Raw genomic sequence first — 25,604 nt, 5'->3', positions numbered from 1 at the left:
AAGAAGTACAGTCTTCCACTGATTTGTACAGATACCATCCATGAACCACATAATTTATCCTCCCCTTGTGCTGTTTCATCTGTAGAATATTAATTTATTTATGTGCAACTTTAAAATACCTCTAAACCAGAAATATATGATTTTATGACTTATAATTTAATCCCACTGTCTGAATCTCCTGTTGGAGAATCCCTTCTTACATTTGCATTTTGAGTTTGAAAGTAGTAAGAAACTTTGACTCGCCACTAGTTTGGTAACAAATATTTCCTCCTATGTAGTTGTTCATAATTTCAGGTGAAATTTCCCACACTCTGTGGGGAGAAACCATAGCATTTGATTTCTGAGATATACTGAGGAGCAAATTACTTATTAGGAAAAGTGAAATAGGAAATTATAACTGGAAGAGAGTATGTCATATGGTTAATTCAGCCAACAGAATGTACTAGAACACTGATTTTATATCAGTTACGTATTGCCAAACACCATGAAGCATTCTTAACAGTACTTTCTGATATGCAGATTTCAGACAATTGGCCCGGATACAGTCTGGATTTGTTCACTTATCCTCAACACTACTATGGAGATCTGGAATATGTGCTCATACCTCACGGCATTATTGTTGACAGGTATGTGTAGTTTGAATGTTATTAAATAAATTCTTCGGTGAGTAATATTATTCATTTTTATAAAGCCTGTCATCCACAGACAGTGTGTATATAACATTTGTCCTAAAATATTATATTAGCAATTATAAAAATATTTCTATTTATTTAATTTGGAAAGTAAATAAATGCTTGAAGGTTAGCGAATGCTAGACTTGTAGTTGCCTTTGCAACTCCGTGTCTCGTTTTTTTCACCTGATTTCTGGTTTGGGCATTGAGACAAGGGGTCCCGCAAAAAGGAGAGTGTGATCATAGAGTGAAATTGGCATTGGAGCGTAAATTACAAGAGAGCTGAACTGAAGGTGAAAGGACGAGTACAAAGCTTTGTCTATACTTATACCTGAGTGTCCCACTTGCACTCTCACCATCATTTTTAATATAAAAAAAGAATAAACTACATTCAATTATGTACAACTTGGGCAACTCCCTAGTACAAATCATTAATGCCGATTAACCTAATGGTTCCCGACTGCACCATTGACTTCTGCCATTCAGCACAACCAAAAAGTATATTGTGGACTGTTTGGGTCCAGATGTTAGGTTTGGAGGGTGGCAGTGGGAAGGCTTGATCACACCTCATTCCTTACCTTGTAGTAGTTCCTATGTGCTCTCAGTGTAGGCATTTGATGGTGCTTTGGCATTTGTGGTGGTCTAGCCCAGTGTTCATGCTCAGCTGCTATTTTGACATGCTGTTAAAGATCTTATGAAAAAGTTACAAAATGGAAATGGTAGTTTTCAACAGTGTATTTATTGGGAATATCTGAATGGAATTTCATGGGACGTTTTCTACCTACTACATTTAAACAGCTGGTTGCAAGTACTGAAATTATTGAAACTCCTTGAAAGAAGATTGTAAACATCCGTCATAAGGAAGTGTTATGACTCCTGTATTTGTTTTTAAACACAAGCTTCCTTTCATTGCCTTTTCAGTTACCATTGTGTTGAATTTTTTATCTCTTTTGGTTAGAGTTAAATGGCTTTTAATTCCTCTTTTCAAATAAATATGTTATAACCTCGGTTCTCATAGAATTCAATATAAATTTGTTTGAAGTAAGCATTGAACTCCGGTGTTGTTTTTTGTATTCCAGCAGATGAACTCCACTGTTTTTTCTTACTTTAGTAGAAAAGACTGATTCTGTTCTAATGGAAAAGGACACAGAAATGAATATATTGTGATCATGCAAAATTTTCATATAGGAATAAAGCTCAGCACTTGAGAAAATTCTCTTGTTAGTAGCAGTTAAGTATAGGTTAAAATCTGGTATGTTTTTATTTTAAAATTGAAATTAGTATGTTTTTGTCTGTGCTGGACTTCATACTCTTCAAAAATACAAAGTGGTCTTTGGAATTTTTGTAAATTTCAGCTCTTCAGACAATATGAGGAAGAATGTAAAAAAATGAAAATCACCAGAGAAATATTTCTTCTTAATGAGAGTTTTTCCCCAGTACTCTCAGACTCGCTGAAAGATGATAAAAGACTATTTTACTGATCTTCAGTAAAAGAAGTGAAAGTCTTTTACTAATCTTCATTCTTACATCAGTAAAAGGAATTACATATTTGAGGTCAAACAAGATGGTCTGATGATACCTTCTCTTTTTCAAATCTAAAAAATACTAATTACTGCTGTATGGAATTTACTTGAGCGTTCCAAATACGAAGATGTGAAAATGAAGTGACAGCTTTTGCTCTTAACTAGTATATTATCTTCAATTTAGAGCTTATTCTTCTCTGGCACATGCACGTGTAGATTTCTCTAAAGTTCAATGTATTTATGTAGTGGGAAATGGATTCCCATATTACAGTGGGTAGAGAAAAAAAAAATACGACAAATGTATTTTGAGACGTGGGATAAATTGCATCCTGTCAAGAAGTCCACTCTCATTGAAATTACTAATCCAATTCAGAAAGCTATCAAAGAACTTTCCAGCGAAGTGTTTACAGAAAATAATGCACTGAGCTGTTCTTCCTCAAAATATCACATGACATTGTCCATTTTTTTGTTGATACCTGCTTTACATCTAGAAATTACCTGGTACCCTGTTTTAGGTCTAGAAACACCATCTACCTTGTTCTTTAGAAAGCAAAGCTACTTAAAATAAGCATTCATATTTGTTATTTGTATCTTGAAAATGTATGTACTATTGTATGGCAGAAATATGTATCTTTTGGTTTCAGGCATCTGCCGCATTGTGTTTGCACTGCAGAATTGTCAAAGAGAAGACAGATATGGGAAACCTGCAATTGCAGATTCATTGGAGCATAACCTTGATTATTCTCATGTGTGTGACCTTGAACAAGTCACTTTAAGCTCTTCACACTCTTCTTTTTTTGCTGTATGAAATACCAATACTGTACACTCTTTATACAATTTTGATTGATGCTATATTTGTTTATGGTATTTGTGTATATTTTTATTAAAAAGTGTAGGGGTAGTATCTTCCAAAGCCTATCAGTGTGAAATATTTCTAATAATTCTCTTCCCTATCTTTCACTTAATCTACTGTTCTTGCAAGGTACTAACATTACGAGTTAGGGGATTGTACAGGAATATTTTATATTGATGTTTCCTGAGGTAAAATTGAAGGCTAAGTTTCATTCTTTACTCCAAATCTCTGAAATGCTTCTGAATTCAACATGTACTGAGATGAGTAATTCCCTTTTCTATAACTGGGGAATTTACGCATTTAAGGTTAACGAGTTTGATTCACATGCTTTGCATCTTGCATCCATCACTCTATATCTGCCTACTGTGAACTTGATCCAAACCCAGTCAAGACAGTTAAACAGACTGTAAGTCAAGCTATATACTCACCATAGTGTTTCTTTGTAACCACATGGAGAGCATACCATGAACTTAGAGAATCTGCATCTAATGTTATTTTATTCTTTTTTTTTTTTTTTTTTGCCACAGGACAGAAAGATTGGCCAAAGATATTATGCAAGACATTGGAGACAATGATATTGTGGTTCTCTGTGTCCTCAAAGGTGGCTACAAGTTCTGTGCTGACCTTGTGGAGCACATTAAAAATCTCAGCAGGAATTCAGAAAGGTTCATCTCCATGAAAGTTGATTTTGTGAGACTGAAAAGTTACCACGTAAGTCAACAGCTTATTTATGTAGATTCTGGTTGTATGTTCATCGTAAATAGTGGACTTTTGTAAATTGGAAATTTATTTTTTTCCCCCCCAAATTATAAGAAAAATGGTGTGAACAATATTTTTGTTTGAAAAACCTGTGAGGTTTTCCTTCAAAATATTTGCTCATGTCCCTTCATACTTTATGGATAGTATGAATGAGGATATGAAGCATCCTCAAGCTGTATTTTTTTATTTAGTCTGTCTTAACTTTTGGACAGAAAATTATTCAAGTTTCTGTCATGTAAAATGTCGGCATGTTGTTTGTTCTCAAAATCCTTAACAGTTCTGTCAAGTTTATTTCATGTTACTTTATTTTCCACCCCCACCTCCACATAGTTTGGCATAACTGCAAGATGATAAATCTATGTCTTATTCTAAATGTTTAATGCTAAGTAAATGTAATGCTTTCATCTTCATAACATGCAGTTTACATAGTAGCAAAATATACCACTAGATGATGATAGTGTTTTATAAGAAAATGAAATAAGTCAGTGAACCAAATCCAGTGTTGAAGTAAGGATCAAGACTTCCTCTTTAGAGGAATTATGCAGTAATGATTCATTTGTGTCAGTGAGGCAATGATAGTGAGATGACCGGCCTTTTTTTAGAATGCTTGATTACAATTTCTGTTTGCATAAGCTATACATTTATATTCCACCTTGTAGTGCACACTCCATAGTGAGGGAGCATTTCTAGAAGTAAGTTGTCCTAGAAATGTCTGAGGAAGTACACTAAATAAATGGAGTGATAATAGCTTCTCTCTGAGCATAAATGCAACTTGCTGAGTCTGATAGTTCCCACAAGACGTCCTTTCCCCAGACAGGCTGTTGGCATTTTGTTTTGACCCCAGTGACCATAAACTTTTCTTAACTTTCACAAATCCCATCTGAATTTTTTCCATCGTAGAAGAGAAGTACATGAGAGCACTTTGTAGCCATTTGGTTAGGATTTGGTCCTGGGACTTCTCTTCCAAGACTTAGTCATGTCCATGAAGGACATGTGCAATACTAATATTATACAATTTCTAGATATTTAGCAGTACTACGGAACTAATTAATAAAGTTGAATATAATATTTGTCTCACATAAAGGCACATGGGAATTATACTCAATTTTTTTTGGTGTAGTAATGATAGCACTTCAAGAATACTGCTTGGCGAATAGTGGAATTACTTAAATTGTTTTTTGTATTGCACCTGGCATATAGGTAATGCACATGCTTTTCCTATTGGGTTATCTCTTACCCAGTATGAAGATACCCTGCTTCCAAAATTTCTTTCCTTGGTGACAAGTCAACTCTTACTAGCCAAACTAACCCATAACCAATGAGTGACAGATGTATACTGCAAAAGTGTGGAAATCTTCACATTATTGTTTAGGAAATACAACAAAAGTGTGTTACATCAAGCTGAAACTGTGATACAAATTTTGTTATGCAAGGATGCAATTATCAAGACTTAAGTCTTAGATGATCCTAGCATTTAGTGGCTGTGCATATTTTGGATCTTAGCCTCATGCTTTAGCAGGAAGGTACTGCCTTCCCTAGAACTAGTGCTTGCATCTAGTTTTTAGAAAATAAATCCTTTTTTCTTATAAGTGCTTCTAAACAGGTGTCATGTATTTAGAGCCTGAAGCTGTGCTTGATTTAGTGCTTGTAACAGTGCTTGATATCTGCTTGGTCTTGAGAAGCTGAATGACACTGCAGTATAAATTTGAAATTACATTAATATTGGTAGATTCATTCCATGAGATATGCATAAATGTAATGCTGACTACAGTATCAGTACCACTACCTGTCATCCTTTGCATTTTATGTGGTGTCCGGTCCAATTGCAGGTTTTAGGGAATGTACCCTTGTCAGCATAGCTGTGGTCAGAACACTTGAGGAACTCACTGTTACTAGTTTGAAGGACTCTTTATCCCAGCCTTATATGAGACTCCCAAATCCCCCATGTCAGTTTATTCTGTAATAACATACCTCTCACAGTGTTTTACACTTTAATCTGAGGCAAATAATTACAGATTTAGAATTAAGACTCTACATGAAGTCTTGGAGCATCACCAGTTCCACTCCTTTGCTTCATTTTGCTTTTCCTGTTCCACTTTCTATTAAGATTTATAACTGCTCTCTCTTTTTATCCCTTTTTCATTTTATATACACTGTTCTCACATTATTTATCCTGCTTCCTTTTACTAACTGTTCTCTGTTTCTCTCCTAAAGGGAGTCCTGCTGCTCTCAATATACCTCATTCAGATATGTCTCCCTTCCCCCTTCCAGCTGTTTAAATCCAACAACTAATTTCAGCTCAAACTCATGGGATTTTTGAATTGTCTCATTCCAACATCAATACTGAAAGGTTAGTCGATTTTTAGAGGTTGCAATTTAAAGTGGGATTTCTTGTTTTAATCATGTAGCAAAAATGGGCTCTGACTGTCTCCCAAAGTCAGATCTTGGCATCAGTGAAAGTACGACTTAACTGCAAAATATCAGTGGAAAATGTTGTACTTTGATATCTGGTGTATGTACATGACTACAGGAAAAGGATATTGCAAATATGACCAGCTTTACATGGCTCTTTGTTTTTCAAACCTGTCATCATATTCCAGAATTTAGACACTTAATTAGTATGTTAAGATCTGCTTTCACAGTAAGTAGCTGAAAGTTGGGCATTTTTAGACTTCTTCATACAAATGAATTGATTTTAAAAAGAAAAGCATAGGACATTTATGTTCTGTAGATATTAATGAGATGAGGGGCTGCTTGTATTTCCATAATCAGGATGGTTTTATCTGATTTGCAGAGTATTGACATATGTGCCTAATCATGGACATTTTTAGGAGAAACTTTCCTGTTTTTTACAAGGAGTGTCTTGTTTCATTATCTCAAATTGGCATGTCAGATTACTGAATTTAGTATATATACAGGTAATGTTGGAAAACCCCATTTGGTTATTATTTTTAGAGGAAACAAAATGGAATACAACTTCGGAAACCATAGCCTAAAAATAATGTTTATAGCATAATAATACTGTTTATGTTCTACTGACATCAGTATTCGTTCTTAGACCTTTAATAGAATTTCTGCAACTGAAACTGGAGGTGCATCCTTGTCTGAAAGCATATTTTTATTTCCTCTAGAAATAGAACTGTATTTTTCCATTTCTTTAGGTTTTTTTTCACTAGAATGCTAAAATGATACAGTAGAGAAAGTTAAGGAGTTTACACGTGGACAGAAACTAATAGGCTCAGGTGTACATCAATAAAGAAAAAATTAGGTGTGCTTAATTGTAAACAAAGTTTCTATCTGTAAATTGAGAAATATACAATTTACAAAGAAACACTTGATAACATTGTTATAACTCAGAATTTTAAGGCTTCTTAATCAGTAAGAATGACATTAAAAATAATTGTGAAATGGAAAAGAATCATGACTGGAAGATATATGGATAGTTTCCCTCCATAGAAATACAATTTTTGGAGAATGCCATTTCTTGTAGACTTACAGGTGATACGATATCCTTGTTCTCATTTTAATTTTGTGTATTTAAAAGAGCTCAAAATAAGGAGATTGTTTAAGTGGGGACTTGATTAGAGGCTGTATGGCCACTTTACAAGCTTCTAGCGCAGCGGGCAAATTAAAAGAAAGCACCAAGGTGAGAGTTAGAAAATATGATTTCAGAATAAACATATGTGGAGGTATCCTGTAGACTTAAGGGCAAGAGTCAGGAAATAGATGGAGAGGAAAATAAAATCCAGTGATGGAAATTTGAATGAGAAGCCGTGGCTCTGAGTTTTAAGAGGCAGAACAGAGAAGACACACTTTTTGAATGAACTAAAGAGAAGTGAGGCAATAAGTATAGTGGGTAGGCAAGGAAGCACTAGAATAGTCCTCACATGAAATCTGATGCAGGTATGGAGAGCTGCATGACAAGTTTTAGGGGAAAACAATATATTCTGGAAACATTGAACTGATAGAACTGATAGAATTTGGCAGCTCCTTAGATATTAAGTTCTAAAATATTGGATTTTAGTAGAAGTTAGGAACAATGCAATTGACTGCAGAGATTTTTGAGTTTAAACGTGGATGGATAAAATTTAATATATTCAGTTTTCACTGTACTGAATTTTTTTCCCGGGTGATTGCTCCTCCACAGGGAATCAGAGCTCTGAAGTTGGAAAGAGGTGAGAGTTTCAGATTGATAGAAGAATTCAATATTATTTTCAGAAACATGGTAGTTTGAAGTCAAGGATGAAAACTAATGGAGGAAGAAGCTGGGCTTGGGAATGTCATCTAAGGAGAAAATGACACCAGCAGGAGATGTAAGAAACATGGATCCAGAAATTCTTTAATATGTTTGTTATATTGATAACTTTAGGAGATCAAAGAATGAATTAGGAAGAATCCAGAGGGAGTACAACAGAGGAAGCAGGAAGGTGTTTTACTAGGGTGTTTACAAATTAATGGACAGGACTAGACAAGAAAGAATGAGGATGAACCAAAAGAGAGTGAACAAAGGAATAGAAGGACGTGGATGTCATGAAGGACAGAATGGGATATGTTTTAGTAAAAAATATAGCATGAGAACCATAGCAAAAGAGTGTTCACAAACAATAATCAGAGCTTCTCTCTGTTCAGCGTGGAAGGGACAATTTAGGACAGGCTGATAAAGGTAGAGGTTGAATTAGAGTTTGAGACAGAAGAGGATGTTCCGGCTCATCAAGTCTAATCCCCTGCTAATAGATGTAACAATATCACCTAATCCTCTTCCATGGGTATGCCAAATGTGATATTTAAACCAAAGCTCATTTTTGAAATGGAATTGGAAAAATTTAAGTGGAGGAGTAGAGGAAGTATGCAGAGTCTGTAGACTTTCTGGAGAAGTTCTCAGCAACCTGTCAATAGAAGAGAAACTAAATATGTGTGAATTAAGACTTCTTTAGTGGGCAGATGATGGAAGCTAAAAATTGAAAGAATCATGCTAAGGCTCATTGAAATTGGTGGTGGGAGCTGGTGGAAGAGAGGAAAAACACCACATACTTTTATTAGGCAGACCAGTGTGCTTTCTACATGCATAGCTTCCTGTTCTTGTGAAATATCCTTATCCATAGATGTCTATTTAATTCTCTTAATGACTATATTTTACAAAGTAAGTTTGATAGTAAACCTCACATTTTGGGAGAGGGCAAGTGAATCTTGGTGGTATAGCTTTTTTTCACTGAAAAACATGGAGAGCTAAATTAGGACTGAGATTGATTCTTTTCCTTAAGACTTTGTGATTTATTTGGTTGTTCCTGTGTGGACTAAAGTGACAGAAGACCAGTCATCTCTGTTATTTTGAAATAACACTGTTATAATAAACTCTGTTATTTTGAATAACTTTGAGACCCCACCTGGAGTACTGCATCCAGCTCTGGAGTCCTCAGTACAGGAAAGACACAGATCTGTTGGAGTGGGTCCAGAGGAGGGTCACAAAGATGATCAGAGGGTTGGAACCCCTCTCCTGTGAAGAAAGGCTGAAGGAGTTGGGGTTGTTCAGCCTGGAGAAGAGAAGGCTCCGGGGAGAGCTTATTGTGGCTTTTCAATACTTAAAGGGGGCCTATAAGAAAGATGGGGACAGAATTTTAGCAGGGCCTGTGGGGATAGGACAAGGGGTAATGGTTTTAAACTAAAAGAGGGTAGATTTTGACTAGATATAAGGAAGAAATTTTTTATGATGAGGGTGGTGAAACACTGGAACAGGTTGCCCAGAGAGGTGGTAGATGCCCCATCCCTGGAAGCAATCAAGGTCGGGTTGGATGGGGCTCTGAGCAATCTGATCTAGCTGAAGGTGTCCCTGCTCATTGCAGGGGGGCTGGACACCTTTAAACGTCCCTCCCAACCCAAACTGTTCTGTGATTCTATGAAATTGTGCAAATGCACTTCTGAAAGAGAATGGTAGATGAATTGTTGATAATCAGATTATACATCATAGTTGTTAATTCCATTCTGAGCAGAGATTATTACAGAATATTGATCTGTTTTCCATATAGTATCTGAATTGCAGATTCTAGAAGTGCAGTTTTCTTCTGATGTCAAGAAGATACTGTTGAAAATCATCCTGAAAAATATGAATGAACTTCAAAGTAATGTTGTTTGCTAGTCACTTGGAGGAAACTTCTAGAGGATTATGTGGATTTGGTCAATTCATAATTCTTTAAAATTGATACATTATTTATGATTTCTAGAACATAACTAATTTTAAAGTGACCTCTGAATTGTAATCCATGCACAATGGTTGCATTGAAGTCTGTTCACAAACAAATCCATTGATATGATCTGTTTCCTCTTCAGCCTCCAGTTTGAAATATATTTACAACTGTTGGTTATTAATCTTGGCATAAACAGGAACATTAGTGCTGTAAAATTCTGAAAACAAGCAACAAAACAAGCATTGTTTAGTAGAAATCTGAATGGTTTTGCTTTATGAAGCCATCTCAGTAAACAGTTTTGCTAAATCTCTCTACTGTAGGAGTAAGAAAACAGGGATTTTATAACAAGTAAGTTGAAAGCTGGTTGGTAAATGTAGTAAAATAATTTATTTTTCTGCCATGTAGCTTTAGTTCTCATACACCATTACTAAATACTTCCATCTTAAAAAACACAACAGCATGAAGCATCAGACTATCATCAGAGAACGGTGTAAAATGTACATTCCTGCTTTGCATAATAACCTATTCTTATTCAGTATAATTTTATGGTATGAGACTTGTTTTTTTAAGATCAGTATGAACTCTATGTATGAAAACAGTATGCTGAATCCTGACCCTAAAAAGCAAGTAACTTCAAAATGGTTTTATTCATTTAACAACACAAAAGAAACAATAAGTGTATTCCTTGCATTTAATGATTCATGTCTATACCCAGACTCTACACCAGTGTTACAATCATTGTACAACCTCCATGCCTGTGTGTCATGAAAACACAACATATGATCGATCTCCTGAGAAAAATGTGGATCCTGAGATGAAAGAGAATCCACATTAGCTTTTGTGCTTACAGGTTTTCTCTTGGGCAGATTGTGTGTTCCCTTTGTTTTGCTTTATGCACACAATTTAACTGATGACCACGTCATCTTCTTCACGCTGAGTAGCCATGAAGGAATTACAAATTGGAGTCTACCTGGTAGAATGAATTCCTATCAACTTTAAGGCCAAATTCTGCAATAATTTCAGAGGATTGAACTCCAAATTATCAGTGAATTATCAATGTGACATGCAAATAAATATCTTCAGTGTAGGCAAAATGTGGTTTATTTATTTAATTTGGAAAGAGTTTGTGCATATACTAGACATTCCAAAACTAAAATACACTCTTCTAACCTTTTTCAGATGCATGGCTTGCGGTCAGCACTGTAGACAGTGAACACCTGTACAGAGAACTTTGTAGCATGATATACTTTTAGAAGCATATTTAGAGCAATAAAAATAGGACATTAATTTAGTCCACACAGGCTACCAGTGTCATGGGTATAGGCCTTAAAGTTGTTGCTGTTCTGAGAAATGTGTTCTGGTGATTGTAGGTGGTGCTGCCAAATAGATGTCTTATGGGCAAGCTAAAGATGAGAGATTTAGGACTAGAAATCTACTCCTAGAATTGCCAAAGGGATTTTATCTCTGTGTACTTTTCCATGTCTCTGAATGGATAAAATGGCATTTGCATCCTGAAGTAGTAATATCTTTCTGAGTGAAAGCTCTGTGAAATGCTCAAACCTGATAAAATGAGCAAGTAAAAGGTCCTTTACAGTTCTAAGCCAAAGATATCCCAAGTCTTAAGCAGGCACTGATGCTATCTGTGTACCTCTGGTGCTTCAGTTATCTCCTGAAACGTCATAAGACCTGAGATGGTTAAGGTGAGGAACAGTAGAAACAGATCATATTTTCTGTGAATAGAATGTTTGGAGATGCTGCAATTCACAGTCCTCCTAACTGTGTCCAAATGTTCATTTTCCAAGTGTTGACTTGTTTAAAAATAGAATATTTTCGTGAAAGAAACAAAAACCACTTCTACACGCAGCAGTGTCTTACTGCAAAATGTCAGCCTCAGAGACACTAAAGCTTTTTAGAGAAATAGCTGAAAATGTGTTAGTAGCAGAAGTTGTCCCAAAAGCTTATTCTTGCAACTAGGTAATTAATTTTTTTAAGAAATTTACAAAATTGAGAAGAACAGCAGCCTTGCTTAAATTGTGGCTGGTGTTATTAGAGTAACAGCGTGATTCAGGCAACTTTGAGAATAAACTCTCCTGCCAGATTCATCTGTACATCAGCTACAGATAGGTAGTGGTTTGGTGTGAAAACTAAGACACTGGAAATGGGTCTCTTTTTTGATTACATCGGCACTGGCTGGAGCAATTATAGTCTCCAGTTCATTCCTCAGCGACTGCAGTGCCCTCCTGCCAGTCACACTTGCCAGCTCAGCTGCTTCTGAGCACTTCCTAACCTGTCTCAGCCCAGATGAGACCAGTTATGAGAGACTCTATTTGAACCGCTTCAGCTTGCTGGATTCATTTTTACTGACCCAGATGCATACATGCATCTCAGCGTGCCAGTAGGCCTTGCCAGAGGCAGAGTTACAAGCAGCTGGGACAGCTTGTGGGCAGTAACCTCTTTAGCTGGCACAGCTCTTGCTGGAAAAAGAAGTGTGCCCATAGTTAAGGAATCCTCGTTACCAAGTGTGCAAGCCTCGGGCTCTCCTCTTCTTTATCTGAGATGCTCCTCAGAGGTATCAGAGGGAGTATGGATATTCCAACCCTAATTATTTTTGTGAACCAACCTACTTTTCATAGTGTTCTAAGGCAAACTGAAGAAGGCTGTACTATATGTAATAAAATGTGACCTTAAAATTCAGTGTTGTGAAACTTCTCAGGCTTGGAGGCAGATGCTCTCCTTTCTAGGCATCTACAGCTTCCATTTAACGTGATGCCAGAGTTGTGAGACACAAGAACTTAAATTCATCCCTCGCTCAAGGCTGTCTTGAGTGTGAGGAGGAAGAAAATGTTTCTGATTTAAGTTATTTTAATTATACAGTATTTTCCTGTTGGACACAGCTTAGGGGCTTGGAGTGTTACTAATAATATAAGTAGGCGTTAATTTGTGGGCATAGTTCAGGAAAGGTCATAATAAACCTATCATACTGTCAGTTTATCAAGTTTATCTGTAATGTAAAACTTACTCATAGAGGGGTGATCTTTGTAACTGTGTGCATCAGATAACACACCTACACACCACTTAAATATGTTAGCACCATCTGAATTCTTAGTGACTTTTTTTAAGTATGAGTAAGTGTTTCGGTGACTCACATGTAAAAGGTTTGGGGGAACCAAACATCTCTGCCGGGGGAGAATTGAGTAGGAAGTGGCCTGATTGCCATGGGGACAGAACGAGAACAGATGTGGCACTGAAAGCAGAGTGGTACTGAGCTGTGCTACAACTCTCTAGCAATATCAAAATACTGTTTTAAGGCATTTATGGGGCATATTAAAGCAAGTAATTACTTGCTTTGTCAGGATACTTTTCATTTTATCCGTTGTTCCATGCTTAGGTGTTACCTTTCTTTATGCTGATTTGTGATTTTTAGCTGTGGCATTCTTTTTTCTAACTGAAAACATTTTCCACTTTTCCTGTATTGTGGGTTGATACTCTGTTCTTCCGGACTTCAGATCTAATGCAAACTCCACAAGGGGTATTTTCTAATCTTTCTGGAGAAATTTGTCTCCCCAAGGGTCACGTTTTTCTACCAAGCTGTAATTTTTTTTTTTTAAATGTTTTCCAATTTGAAATAAATGTTTTAGATTACAGTATGTTACAGAGGGTACAGCTACTATGTATAAATGGAGTTTTAGATCTGAAGTTCATTTTTCTTTTTTTTTTAAATATGTTTTTCGCATGAGCTTAAATCTTTGGTATTTTTAAGCAGTCCAGGTTTCTGGAACATCTTAACATTTGAGACTGTGGATTTTTTAAAATTGGTCTGTTTTAGAGCAGATTCAAAGCATCAGGGGATTTCATTAAAAGCATTCAAAAGGCCATCTTTTTAAAGAGATTCTAAAGTTCCCCTGGATACAGTGTTTGTTGTAAAGCAGTGATTTGTTATAAAGCCTAAAAAGTTGAAGTTTAGTCTTAGTAAAATATTTTGTTTCATATTCTGCCAGAAATACAGCAAGCTACTACTAAATTATGGCATTTGCAGCAATACTATATGCCATCATTAAGAGAGACTATCGTCTGTATTTTCAGCCTGCTTCACAGATTTTTACAGTGACAGGGAGAAACGCTCTTATGTATAAGGTCCAGAACATAATGGTTGCTAATCCTGTTGTACAAATAAGGTCTGACAGGTTTGAAAGTACCGTGACATGTTTATGCATTGGAAAAATATCACCTTGATTACTTATTTGGATACTAATAATACCATCTAGTGTGTGGTTTTTTTATATTGAGATCTGAAATGGGGCAAAATTAATTAAAAGAAGCCGGAGGGTTCTAATTTTCCTGGGGAATTCTATGACTCTCTTTTACTGGCATCTCTTAAATGCTGTTTCTTAAAACAGATCATAGCATGTGAGATCTTCATGCAGTGCCACACCCCAAGGGTGCTGGAAGGCATAAACCAAAAAGGTTACTTTAAAGGAATATAGCAATAACAAGAAGTACTGTATTATTGCAGTGCTTATCTGTGTGACGAATACAAAATTCTTTTCCCTCCTCATTTGATAGGTAGAAGTTAGAATACTTAAATAGAGAAGGGATACTATAAAATAACCTTGCAAGAAAACTCACAAAAGCTATGTGTGTTGTCAAAAGTTTCCAAGTTGTCACTAGCCAAGGGACCAAACACAGTGGTATGAAAGAGAGTGATACTGAGTTGTGAAAGTCAGTGATACACTAGACTCCAGATTGCTGGAAGGGGCTAAGCATCTGAGGTTTTTATCAGTCTCATCTTTTGTGAATTTGCTTACACCTATCTATCTGTTTTCTCAGCCTGTGGCTATTTGACAAATTTGAAGATTCTTCTCCTACCTTCCTTTTATCACCAAATCCTAGGAACTTCTGATAGTCAGGGTCATAAGGTTAGTACTTTGTGCTTAGTCTAGAGAAAACTGTTTTATCTTGTGCTTGCAGAAGCCCCCAATGACAGTGTTCTTAGCTACAAATTCACTATACAATTTTTTACAATGTTCATTTGCTTTTGTCCATTACTTTACAACACAATTTAAAAAATGGGGTAAGATGGTACACATGGATCTAGTAGTGTCCCAACTGGCATGCTGAGACCCTCTGTTGATGCTGGGAAACATGACTTCTAGTTCTGCTGCTGTAATGTTTGAGGAAGGTTTTCCCTACACTCTATAGCTTATGGCGGTCTTCTGACAGCTGAGGAAGAAAAGAAGCCCAAGTCTCCTATTCCAAGAGTGTGGGCTGTATTACATTATTATCACAAAAGGTGGATACCCTTAGTAATGCCTCCTGGCAGTCCAGAATGAGTACTTGAGTAAGATTATGGCAGTTCTGGAGAGTACACTTCCTAAATCGTTCTTTTGTCTGTAAGTTTTAAATTTTATTTGCCTCCCATCTCTGGAGACAGTGTATGTGGTCTGAATCTCACCTCACGCGACTGAACAGCCCTACGAAATTGCTAGTACCTTTTCTCATCCTGGAACATATGCAGATTTTATTTCTATGTTTTAAATACTATTGTACAGGATAAAAGAAGTTATAGTACAAGGAAACCTCAGACTACACTCTGTAGAAACTAACCTGAGTTTTGAGGATCTATTGTGTTTCTGATTTATATACAATTCAAAACGTTTGTTATCACATGTTCCTGATTTCAGTTCTTGCTGATCTTTTTAAGTGTACAGGTGCTTTTTGTGCCATATTGTTGTATGTGGTGATGCAGTCTTAATGCCTTATTCTTAAACAAAATAGCCCATTGAACCAATACCAAGCAAATATATAAAATTGAATTGCTAAACCAGAAAGGAAAATATGAAATAACTTATTGTCTATGATCCTTATTAGCCAAGTTAATTGGTCTGAATTGTACTGTGATTTACAACAGTTTAGCCCATTTCCTGTAGAGTTACTTCATGTTTATGCCAATAAAACTGAAATCATATCTCTGTTTAGAGATTTTAAAGGAAGTTTTACCCACAATAGAACTACAGGAGTAGGTTATGTATGCAGCCATGTTTTTAGAAAATTTTCTTTATTTGAAAATACTTGAAATATCTTCAGTCTGTATATCAGTGCTAGGTTAACGGTTGGACTAGATGATCTTCAAGGTCCTTTCCAACCTAGATGATTCTGTGATTCTGTGAGATCTACAGAACTTATTAATAGGTGGAAATATAGTGTTGAACACATGCTTCCAGCAAAATAAAAAGAGTGTAAAGAATTTACAGCTTTTAATATTTGCCCCTAGCAAATACACATTATCATTGGATGTGAGTTCACCTTTGTTGATGTCTGAGAGTACACACAAGAGAGATCAATTCCGGATGCCTTATTGGGTAGGGAGAAGCTTCAATGGCAGTTTATGCTTCATTAGATACCACAGACTCTCTGTGGAAGCAAGTCCTACAGGGAATGAATTTTCTGGTATCTATTTCAAGATACCTTCTTTGGATTAAATAGAGAGAAGGCGTGCAGGAGTCCTGGTACACAAGAAATTACTGAATGTGTGAACAGATGATTGTAAACAATCCAGTTTATTAAGTTTAATAACTTACTGTTGCCCTGGGAAGAAACATACATGTGTTACCACAGGTCAGTGGATAAGGAGTACCTTGCTGTCAGTAAGTTTGTTGTTTGTCTTTCTCTGTCCAAAACCAACTTCCTCATTGCAGAACTTTGGCTTTCCCTGGAACTGGATAGACTAGCCTGAATTTGAAGCACTTCCAAACCTGTGTGATGAAACTTTTACTTAAGGAATAATAACAAGGAAGAAAAAGAATTTTTAAAAAGTGGAATCTTCAGATTAGTTATATTGTAAATGTAACCATAGAGAAGTACACTGTAGTAACTAGAGCTCTGATAGATATAGCTACACCAGTTTAAAATTTACTACCGCAGGTTATCCTGGCAATAGCAATAAGGCAGATCTCAGTGCGGCATAGTCAGTGGTGTGGTTACCAAGCAGCTCAGGAAGGCAGCTTTAAAGCTGACAGGTACGAAACCATCAGTGCTTCAGTGCTAATGTACCTTTACTGTCCCTGTGAGATGTGGATGATGTGCTGATGGTGGGTGTATGCCAGTTTACTGTATTTGATTTCCAGTTGGTTCAGCATTGTTGGCTTGTTTGCAAGGTATTCAAAGCACCTCCTTCAAATATATCAGTGACCTGGCACTTGATTATTTTGAGAGTGGGTGTGCCCTGGAGGTTGCAGTCTGCCCATTGGTATACATTTGATTCTGGACAAGGGAAGTCATGCTTTCCAGTCTTTACTGGGAAGCGATCCATATCATTCCCACTCATTTGCACATGTCTCCGGCTTAACAGTACTTACTAGCTGTCATCTGAATGTTGCTACTTAAGCCTGGATAGTCCTTCTAGTTGCCTGCCATGAAAACCTTGACGGTCTGTGTTCTGACCTACACTCTTGAGGTTCGTTGTTCTTGGCTGTTGTTCTTTAGAGAAGAAACGCAAAACGGTATCAGTTCAAGTGTATGTTGCTTGTACAGCATCTTATGTATTACCACTCTACTGATGTCATTCTTACTTCTGCTGATATAGTGGGGATAATTTTAATTTCATAGCCTATACTTTATATATCAGTTTCACTTTACCTAGTAGTCAAAATAGGTTAACAGGTGATGTAGGTGCCATACTGACACTTCCCTGACCAACATATTCGTATATTGAAGTACTTCTCAGGAGACAGGCTACAAAGCAATTAAGTTTCATACTAGGGTGTCTGCATCCAAACTGGAACATCAAAATTTTCATTTTAATTATTATGTTCATGACTGAGATGGTAGAGCATGGTCATGTACCAAAAGGTATCATAATTATTGAACATTATATAATTTCAATGCAGAAGTCTTTATAATTGCAGATACATCTATCTAAACTCTGACAACACCTGCAATTAATTTCTGCAATGCTATTTTTTAAGTGCAGAAAGCTTGGTCATATTGTGAATCAGTTTGCTGCAGCTAAGTTACATAGAAGTAATAATTTTCTATTTCAAAGTTGTGTGAGAGACATTGCTCCTGTGGTGTCATTTTTGAAAGATATTAACTGGAAGGTAATTTCTTGTCATATCTGCTCTATTTTCATCTGAGCATTATGCTTTTTCTTAACTGAAAAACATATCTGTAATATGTGTTAATTTTTATGCCAGAGTATACAGTTCTGCTTGGGTTTAATGTCATTTTCAATTTCTGTTATAGTAGTGTATTGTAGCCATGTCTCTGAAAACATACATCCATTTCATAAATTAATTGTGTCCATGTGATGTTTCAAATCTCAGCTTTTCTTTACTTTATGAAGAATTTGGTTCAAATCCTCATCATTCATTAACTTGGTAAATGTCTTCTCCCCTTTGGCTTTAATGCCATCCACCTTGTTCCCTTGCCATTCCAAATGTAGCTGTTCAGATCACCTTCAAAGGTGTAGCCTAATTGGTTGCTATCCTTCCTCCAGTATCAAATGCAAGTTATTGTTTTATTGAGGTTTGTTGAGACTCCATTCTTGATGTTCATGGATCCCACACACATGAAATCCAATTGTTTTCATTTTCCAGTGGATAGACCCTATAGGTAAATTTATATTTCTGCTCCAAGAAGTTCAGAGTGTAGACCCCTATTAATCATCCAGTGTAATCTTTTTGTAAAAAGTATCCAACAACTAGTTGCTAATTTTTTTTTGTGACATAAGTTGGAAGAAATATTAGATTGGTTGTATATTTTGAAATCCCTCCTCAAATATATTTCACCTAGATTAAAATGAAACCTCTGAGTAAACATGCAAGCAAATTATCCTGGAGTGGTACCAAAGAGAATTGTGTTAAATGTTTGTGAGACAGCCTGAGTGGATAGTTCATGATCTTAGTTGTTCTCTGCAGACCTTACCTCTCATTCTTTCTCTTTTCCCACATTAGTAATGGAAAATAGTCAAGATCATTGCTTCTTATGAGCCTGTGGTAAATGTGATTGAAAATAATTTCTTTCTGAGTGCTCAGTGAGGTTTTTAGGAAGAAAATATTGATCTCTCCTCTTAAGCTGGGATTCATCTCACCTAACTTCAGATTTCTTACAGATAGATGTCTAGGTTTAAGTTATTTGTTGTAGATTTCCCATATGGTGAAATACATGATCTATGTGATCTATTTTGTTTTCTCCATTGATTATAAAGGGAGCCCAGGATGCATAGATTTAGATGTCTTAACTTTCAGATACCTAAATTAGGAACAGAGTAATCCTCTTTAATGAAGACATTTCAAGGTTCTGGGTCACCCTAGGAGAGCAGAAGCAGCATAGATCATGTGCAGTTAATGACAGTCTCAAAGGAAAATAAAAAGGGGAGGCCAAAGTGAATGTGAAGACTGAACTCTACTCTGCTTTAGTGGACATGTCACACCAAACCTATTGGTGAAGTGATGCTGGACTCTTGCTTTTCAAACTCTGCCACTTGTGGGTATAAGTCAGAAACTTTACAGGCAGTAATTCTGTCCTAACCATTTCATTTAGCCATTAGGGAGGGATAAGGTAAGCCTTAGAGATGCTCTGTATTCAATAGCTTGAGGTTCCAAGGGACAACTGAAAGTGATGGTCTATCAATCACTTCTTTTTGGTCAAAACCTTCCTGGAAGGCTGTTATGGTTTAACCCCAGCTGGCAACTAAGTCCTACACAGCCACTCACTCACTCCCCTCCCTGTGGGATGGGGGAGAGAATCAGAAGAGTAAAAGTGAGAAAACTCATAGGTTGAGATAAAGACAGTTTAATAGGTAAGGCAAAAGCTGCATGCACAAGCAAAGCAAAACAAACCACTTCCCATCAGCAGGCAGGTGTTCAGCCATCTCCAGGAAAGCAGGGCTCCATCGTACATAACTGTTACTTGGGAAGACAAATGCCATAACTCTGAACATGCCCCGCTTCCTTCTTCTTCCCCCAGCTTTATATGCTGAGCATGATGTCATATGGTGTGGAATATCCCTTTGGTCTGCTGGGGTCAGCTGTTCCAGCTGTGTCCCCTCCCAACTTCTTGTGCACCCCCAGCCTGCTCGCTGGCAGGGCAGTATGAATCACAAAAGGCCTTGTGTAAGCACTGCTCAGCAATAACTAAACCATCCCTGAATTATAAACACTGTTTCCAGCACAAATCCAAAACACAGCCCCGTACTAGCTACTGTGAAGAAAATTAACTCTACCCCAGCCAAAACCAGCACAAAACCCCAGATGCAGGAGATGGGATCACGATGCAAAGTGAGAGAGCTGTTCTCATGGGATTCCTCAGGTTGGCAGATCTACTGTATCATCCAAGTGGCAGAAAGCAAAGTAGAAGAGGCCCAGTGGTCACATCCTTCTTTGTTAAGTGTTGCCCTGATGAATTTTGGGAGAAAAAGGTAATCACATTTTTTCAAAGAAATTCCATATGAACTCTGCAGACTGTAGTAACTAGATGTGTGATAATGACCTGGTGTCCATATTTCATAATTTAGTTATACATTTAAACTGTTATGTTAGAGCTACTTTTTTGCCATGATTAAAGAATCCTTGTTTCACTGAGCCCAGTATTAATGTACTCCAGATTCCTTTTCTTTAGAAGAGTAACAGATGTTCACAGTTTGGTGCAATTTTCAGATGAGCAATGCTGTTTATAATAAATTTTCCTGAGACCACCCAATTCATTTCACTTGCAACTTGAACCATGTCCAAGTGTTGATCTCAGGAGATGTAAGAGAGATGTAATAATTCTGTGCCCCACCCAGTTCAAAAGACATGACTTAGTATAGATGGAATTTAAATATCTATACTTCCAATCAACATAGAAAGTCAAAGTTGTATCTTGCATGCCATGAAAAATGGAGGTGGAAATAGCAACATTCTTGCTTTCATTCATCAAGTATTCATAGGGTCTGAAGATGTATATTGACAAGGTCTGAATGAAATAAAGTTATAAACCAAAGATGAACAGGTGAAAAAGCACAACACAGCAAGTAAAAACAAAGAAAGTGATATTTATCCTGGAAAATGCAGATTTATTAAACACAGAAAAAATCAGAAATGCAGTATTAAATATAGCTTGGGATGAGGTGTAGGGATGCGACACAATGCATCATATCTTGTTAGAAACAGATGCAATAAATTTTGTGCTGCATTAACCAAAACAGTGTGATTTTGATATGTCTCTATCTGGGACAATATGTTTAGTGTCAAGCATTGAACAGCAAAAATTCTGTTGATGGGGTTTAGGGATGTTAGAAAGGAAGTATTGAGGAAATTTGTGTGACAGAAAGTGAACCTTTAATCCATGTCTGTGCATTTATAAGAAGTCCTAACAACTTGATCATATCAGTTTTGTCAAGGTATGGAACAACTCCCAAAGGAAAAAAGAAGCTCTGAATGACTTGAGACCATAAAAATTAAACAAACAGTTCTGAATTGACAGTAACTGGTACTGAATGAAACAGATTTTTTTCTTTCCTGACATTTATTGTACTTTATACTTAACATTTAGTGCAGTGTTATTTTGAGATTATAAACCGAGAACTCAGAAAAAAGCATTGAGAGGTTCCTATGGCAACCAGTGTGCACATTATCTATATGAGCATTATGATTACAGTAATGTGATATTGTGGTATTGAGTCTTGGTGTTTGGCAGGTATGTATTTTGCAGTATGAGTTAATAGATGAATGTAGAGTTGGTTATAAATGGCATTCAAATCAATGATCTGAATTTATTTTTTGCAAGAGAATTGCTCTACTGCATGATGAAAGTAATTTCTTTGAATTTCTTGAAAGCACCTTGGCTGGAGGGTTCTGAGCTGCATTTTTCTTACGTGGTTTTTAGTCACGGTGAATACTCAGCCTTGTCCTCTGACAGCAGTCATTCTCCAGTCAGAACACGAGGATTTTCATAATTGTGTGCAGTTGTGTCACAACAGCCAATGTATGAATACGCAGATTGACAGGACGCTCTGATCCCCCAGCTCTCAATGGCTTTTGTGTTTGCTTAACTGCTTTTCAGCAATGAAGATGCTATTTCAGCATCTTCCTTTCAGCTGGAGCCAGAAATACAGAATGCAAAGGAAACAGTGCTGCTGTGAAGACTGCTGAAAGAGATTTTTTTTTTTTAGTTAAAAATAAATAAATTCATTAATCATTGCACCTCACTGTTATCGTTTTTTTCCCTCTCTTTTTCAACTAGCAACTAAGGGCAGACTGCCTCTTCAGTAATTCTTGTGTGCTGGTTGTTAATGAAATTCCAGACTTTCTCATTTGGAAATGAAAAAATATTTTGTCAATGCCTTGGTTACACATGCCATGGTAGATATTAGAAACTACCTGCTTTTTATAGTCTTATAATAGTCTTGAACTGAATATGTCCCTGACTTTTGAAGAGTGACCTGTCTTGCTCAACAACAAAAGGCTTATGCTTTTAAGCCTGAACTTAAAATTTTCTCTATTTCCACTTTTTATTTAGTTTTAAAATAATCTCCTGAGAAAGTCAGTTGCTTGCTTTGTTTTTAAGTTTTTCTTTCTGTTTTTCTTTACAAAAATAAGAGAAATGTTGAAACTTACATTAGAAAACATATGGGATGTAACCTTAATTCCTGCTCTAGCTCTGTTTCCCAGGAAACGAATCAGAGCAGCATGAAAAGGATCTAAAGCTCCTCGATCCAGTGCAGAAAAAGTGAAGGCAGGTCTAAAAACTGTCTTTTAAGGCAATGACTGCTAAGGACCTCTTACAAAGCTGTGGTGTGAGAGCTTTTTGGGGAGTGGAGTCTGAGTAAAAGGGGAGCCTTTTGGTGGGTCTGCAGTATGCAAACCTGGAGAAATTGTCATCTAGGCGATTCTGCAACCTTTACTTACAGTTACTCAGGAAAGCTGTATTAATTTAGACAATCCATTCCCATGGGGACCACAAATAGTTCCTGGGGTTGTCAGATTGCTTGTGATCAAGTGGCTGCAAAGGTGTCTTGGAAGTCCCTGGACTTCTGCCACCTGGGCTGTGAGAGTGGGCAGATGCGGTTCCCATCTGCACAGGCGTGCAGCTGTAACCGTGCTGCATGGAAGGCGCATCCGTGCTACCTCTGCTGGTGCTGCTTTGTCAGGGGAAGAAGAGCTATAAACCCCCTAGCCCAGTATATCCTCACCTACCTCATAAGTCCTGCTGTGCCATTCATGGAGAAACATTTTACTTCAGAGCAGCGCATTTATGAAATAAAAGCAAAGTATTCAAGTATTGCATTTTTGTGAGTTGTTTGTAATGATAAAGCTTCCAGATGTTACTGGTAAACTACAGTGTCACATTATGGTGCTGCAGCTGTTACTGAAATTGGACTAACGCTGTCTTCCTATGGATAGGGAGATTAGATTAGCACATGCACCAATTTGGCAAAACCCCCACATTAACTATACTTAGTTTTGCTCTTGCTTTCTCTGGAAAGTTCATACAGCCTGGCCATGACTTTGTATTTTTTAATTTGCTACCTTCTTTACAGCCTCTTTTGTCTTCTCTTAAAAGTGTGTCTCCCTTATGTGATCTTAACTTTGTGTGCTGCTGATAATGACTTTGAACTAGAGCCGGTTGAGAATTTTCCATCAGAAAAAATTTCAGCTAGAAATGACTGCAAAACAAACCTGTCAAAAATGTTTTACTGTTTTTTTTTAAAAAATACCTTTTCTAATAGGAAAATCAAAGCATACTATTCTGTTGCGTTTGGTTTGACCTGGTTTTCAGTATTTCATTTTACAAAATTGGACTCAAGATTTTATCTTTGAGTTAGTTGAAAAAGCAAAACCAAACCTCTTGAAACTGTATGGCACACTGAAACTATTCTTGATAACAAGTGATAATTTTTGCAAAACTTTTTTCCCCTGAAAATAAATACTGAGTGAATTTCTTCAAAAATAGCAGAGTTCTCTGTGTGAGTGACAGATATAAGCACATTTTGCCTGTGTTTCTAAAGACTGCTCCAAAAAAAGAATGTGCTTACAGGTGTTTGGTCAAGTGTTGAGATGCTCCTGTCCTCCCGTTGTGAAAGGGACAAATACGTTACTCAACATGTGTCATATTAAGAAATAGCAAGCAAGGAAACATTATTTTAAAAAGAAAGATGCAAGTTTTTCTAGTTCAGTAAAGCCTGGAGCTCAATGTTAGCTTAAATACAATCAGGAGATGATAGAAGCCATAAGAACAAGTGAGAGTGTGGTTTTGTCATACACCAATACTAATAAGTATTAGAAATACTGGTAACCAAGACTGTGAAAGATCCAAAAAAAGTTAACGTGTTTATGCTTTTATTTTATACAGTTATATCCAATTTCAAGGTTTGATCTTTCTTCTTTCAGAATGATCAGTCTATGCAAGATATGCAGATAATGGGAGGAGATGATCTTTCAAAGCTGACTGGGAAGGTTTGTTAATTTTAAATTTAAGAAAGAAAATAGATTTGCTAAAAGCACTTGAGAAAAGCTGTGTAATTTTTCACATGGACTGTCAGATACTAATACTGGAATCAAAGAAATTTATTCATCTATTAAGTTGCTGTAATGACATTGCTTTCAGATTGCAGATGCCTAAAAATGTCAGAATGTAGTCCCTCCATCCTAGTGTAGGCATTTTCCAATAGGTATACACATAACATCAGTGAGACTGTGGGCAAAATCCTTGCTGGAATGCTTCCCCTGAGCTTGTTTATGTCTTGGAGCCTTGTTTTTTCTGCCTTTGATGGGTGCATGCAAACAAACTGCACATTGAGTATCCCTATTGAATTCAGCATATGAAGAGTTTAATACAATTTTGCCTACTGGACAAAGTTCAGTTGTGGAACCTTTCACTCAGATGATCAAATGGGATTTTTTTTTATTTCAGCATCAGGCTGGCTGCATGACTGAATTTGCTTTGCATTATGCTTGAACATTATAGTAATGAAAGAGAATGGTTTGAGTCAGTGAAAAGGCTACTTTCATCCAACCAGGGTAATACAAAGCAGTACTTTGAAGAGGAAGGAGGGCTGATTTCATTAGGCAAATGGTCTATGTGAAAAATTATCAGAAATGGATTCTTTACTTATGCATTGAGGCAACATAATACTTATCTTGTTATTTGTACTGCATGTGCAGTTACTCTTTTATTAGCTGGCACTAAATAATACCAGTTCCTTCAAACCACTCAAATGTAGCACTAGCAAACTTGTTTGTTGTACTATAGCACACAAGAAAAAGAAGAGAAAACCTTAACTTTAAATTTTTCATTAATATTAAATAGGTTTTGATGCAGCTAGAACTTAAATGAAAATACTGTAATTTAGTGATATGTATGTCCTCAATTTGCACTTCTAAATACTCCTGCTAGGCGTTTGTTTCCAAATGATCACTAAAGCATTAGTCATGTTCTTGGGAAATATTAATGAATTTGCTACTTTCTAATATTCAAACACTGGAGCTACCTGTTTTTCTATGATGATTTTGCGTATGTTTCTCTACCTCACAGGTAGTCCAAACGCTTTCTAAGCTTCCAGGTCCAGCTCCCCTTCCCCATCTTCCAATCCCAAATTTTCTCAATGAATGATTTCAGTTATTAATATCTTTTCCAG

General features: G+C 36.6%; 1 protein-coding gene across 1 annotated transcript in view; it reads left to right on the top strand.

Annotated features, from left to right (window-relative positions):
- PRTFDC1 (phosphoribosyl transferase domain containing 1) overlaps window positions 1-25,604 on the top strand; it is a 49,578-nt gene that overhangs the window by 3,621 nt on the left and 20,353 nt on the right. Inside the window, exons 2-4 of the mRNA XM_074866365.1 lie at window positions 520-626; window positions 3,575-3,758; window positions 24,358-24,423. Coding sequence (XP_074722466.1) covers window positions 520-626; window positions 3,575-3,758; window positions 24,358-24,423 — 357 coding nt within the window. The remainder of the gene's footprint in view (window positions 1-519; window positions 627-3,574; window positions 3,759-24,357; window positions 24,424-25,604) is intronic.

Source organism: Strix uralensis, chromosome 1, assembly GCF_047716275.1.
Source record: "Strix uralensis isolate ZFMK-TIS-50842 chromosome 1, bStrUra1, whole genome shotgun sequence".
Classification (NCBI taxonomy): domain Eukaryota; kingdom Metazoa; phylum Chordata; class Aves; order Strigiformes; family Strigidae; genus Strix; species Strix uralensis.
Note: the sequence above shows the minus strand (reverse complement) of the source record. Positions and strands in the feature narration are given on the sequence as shown.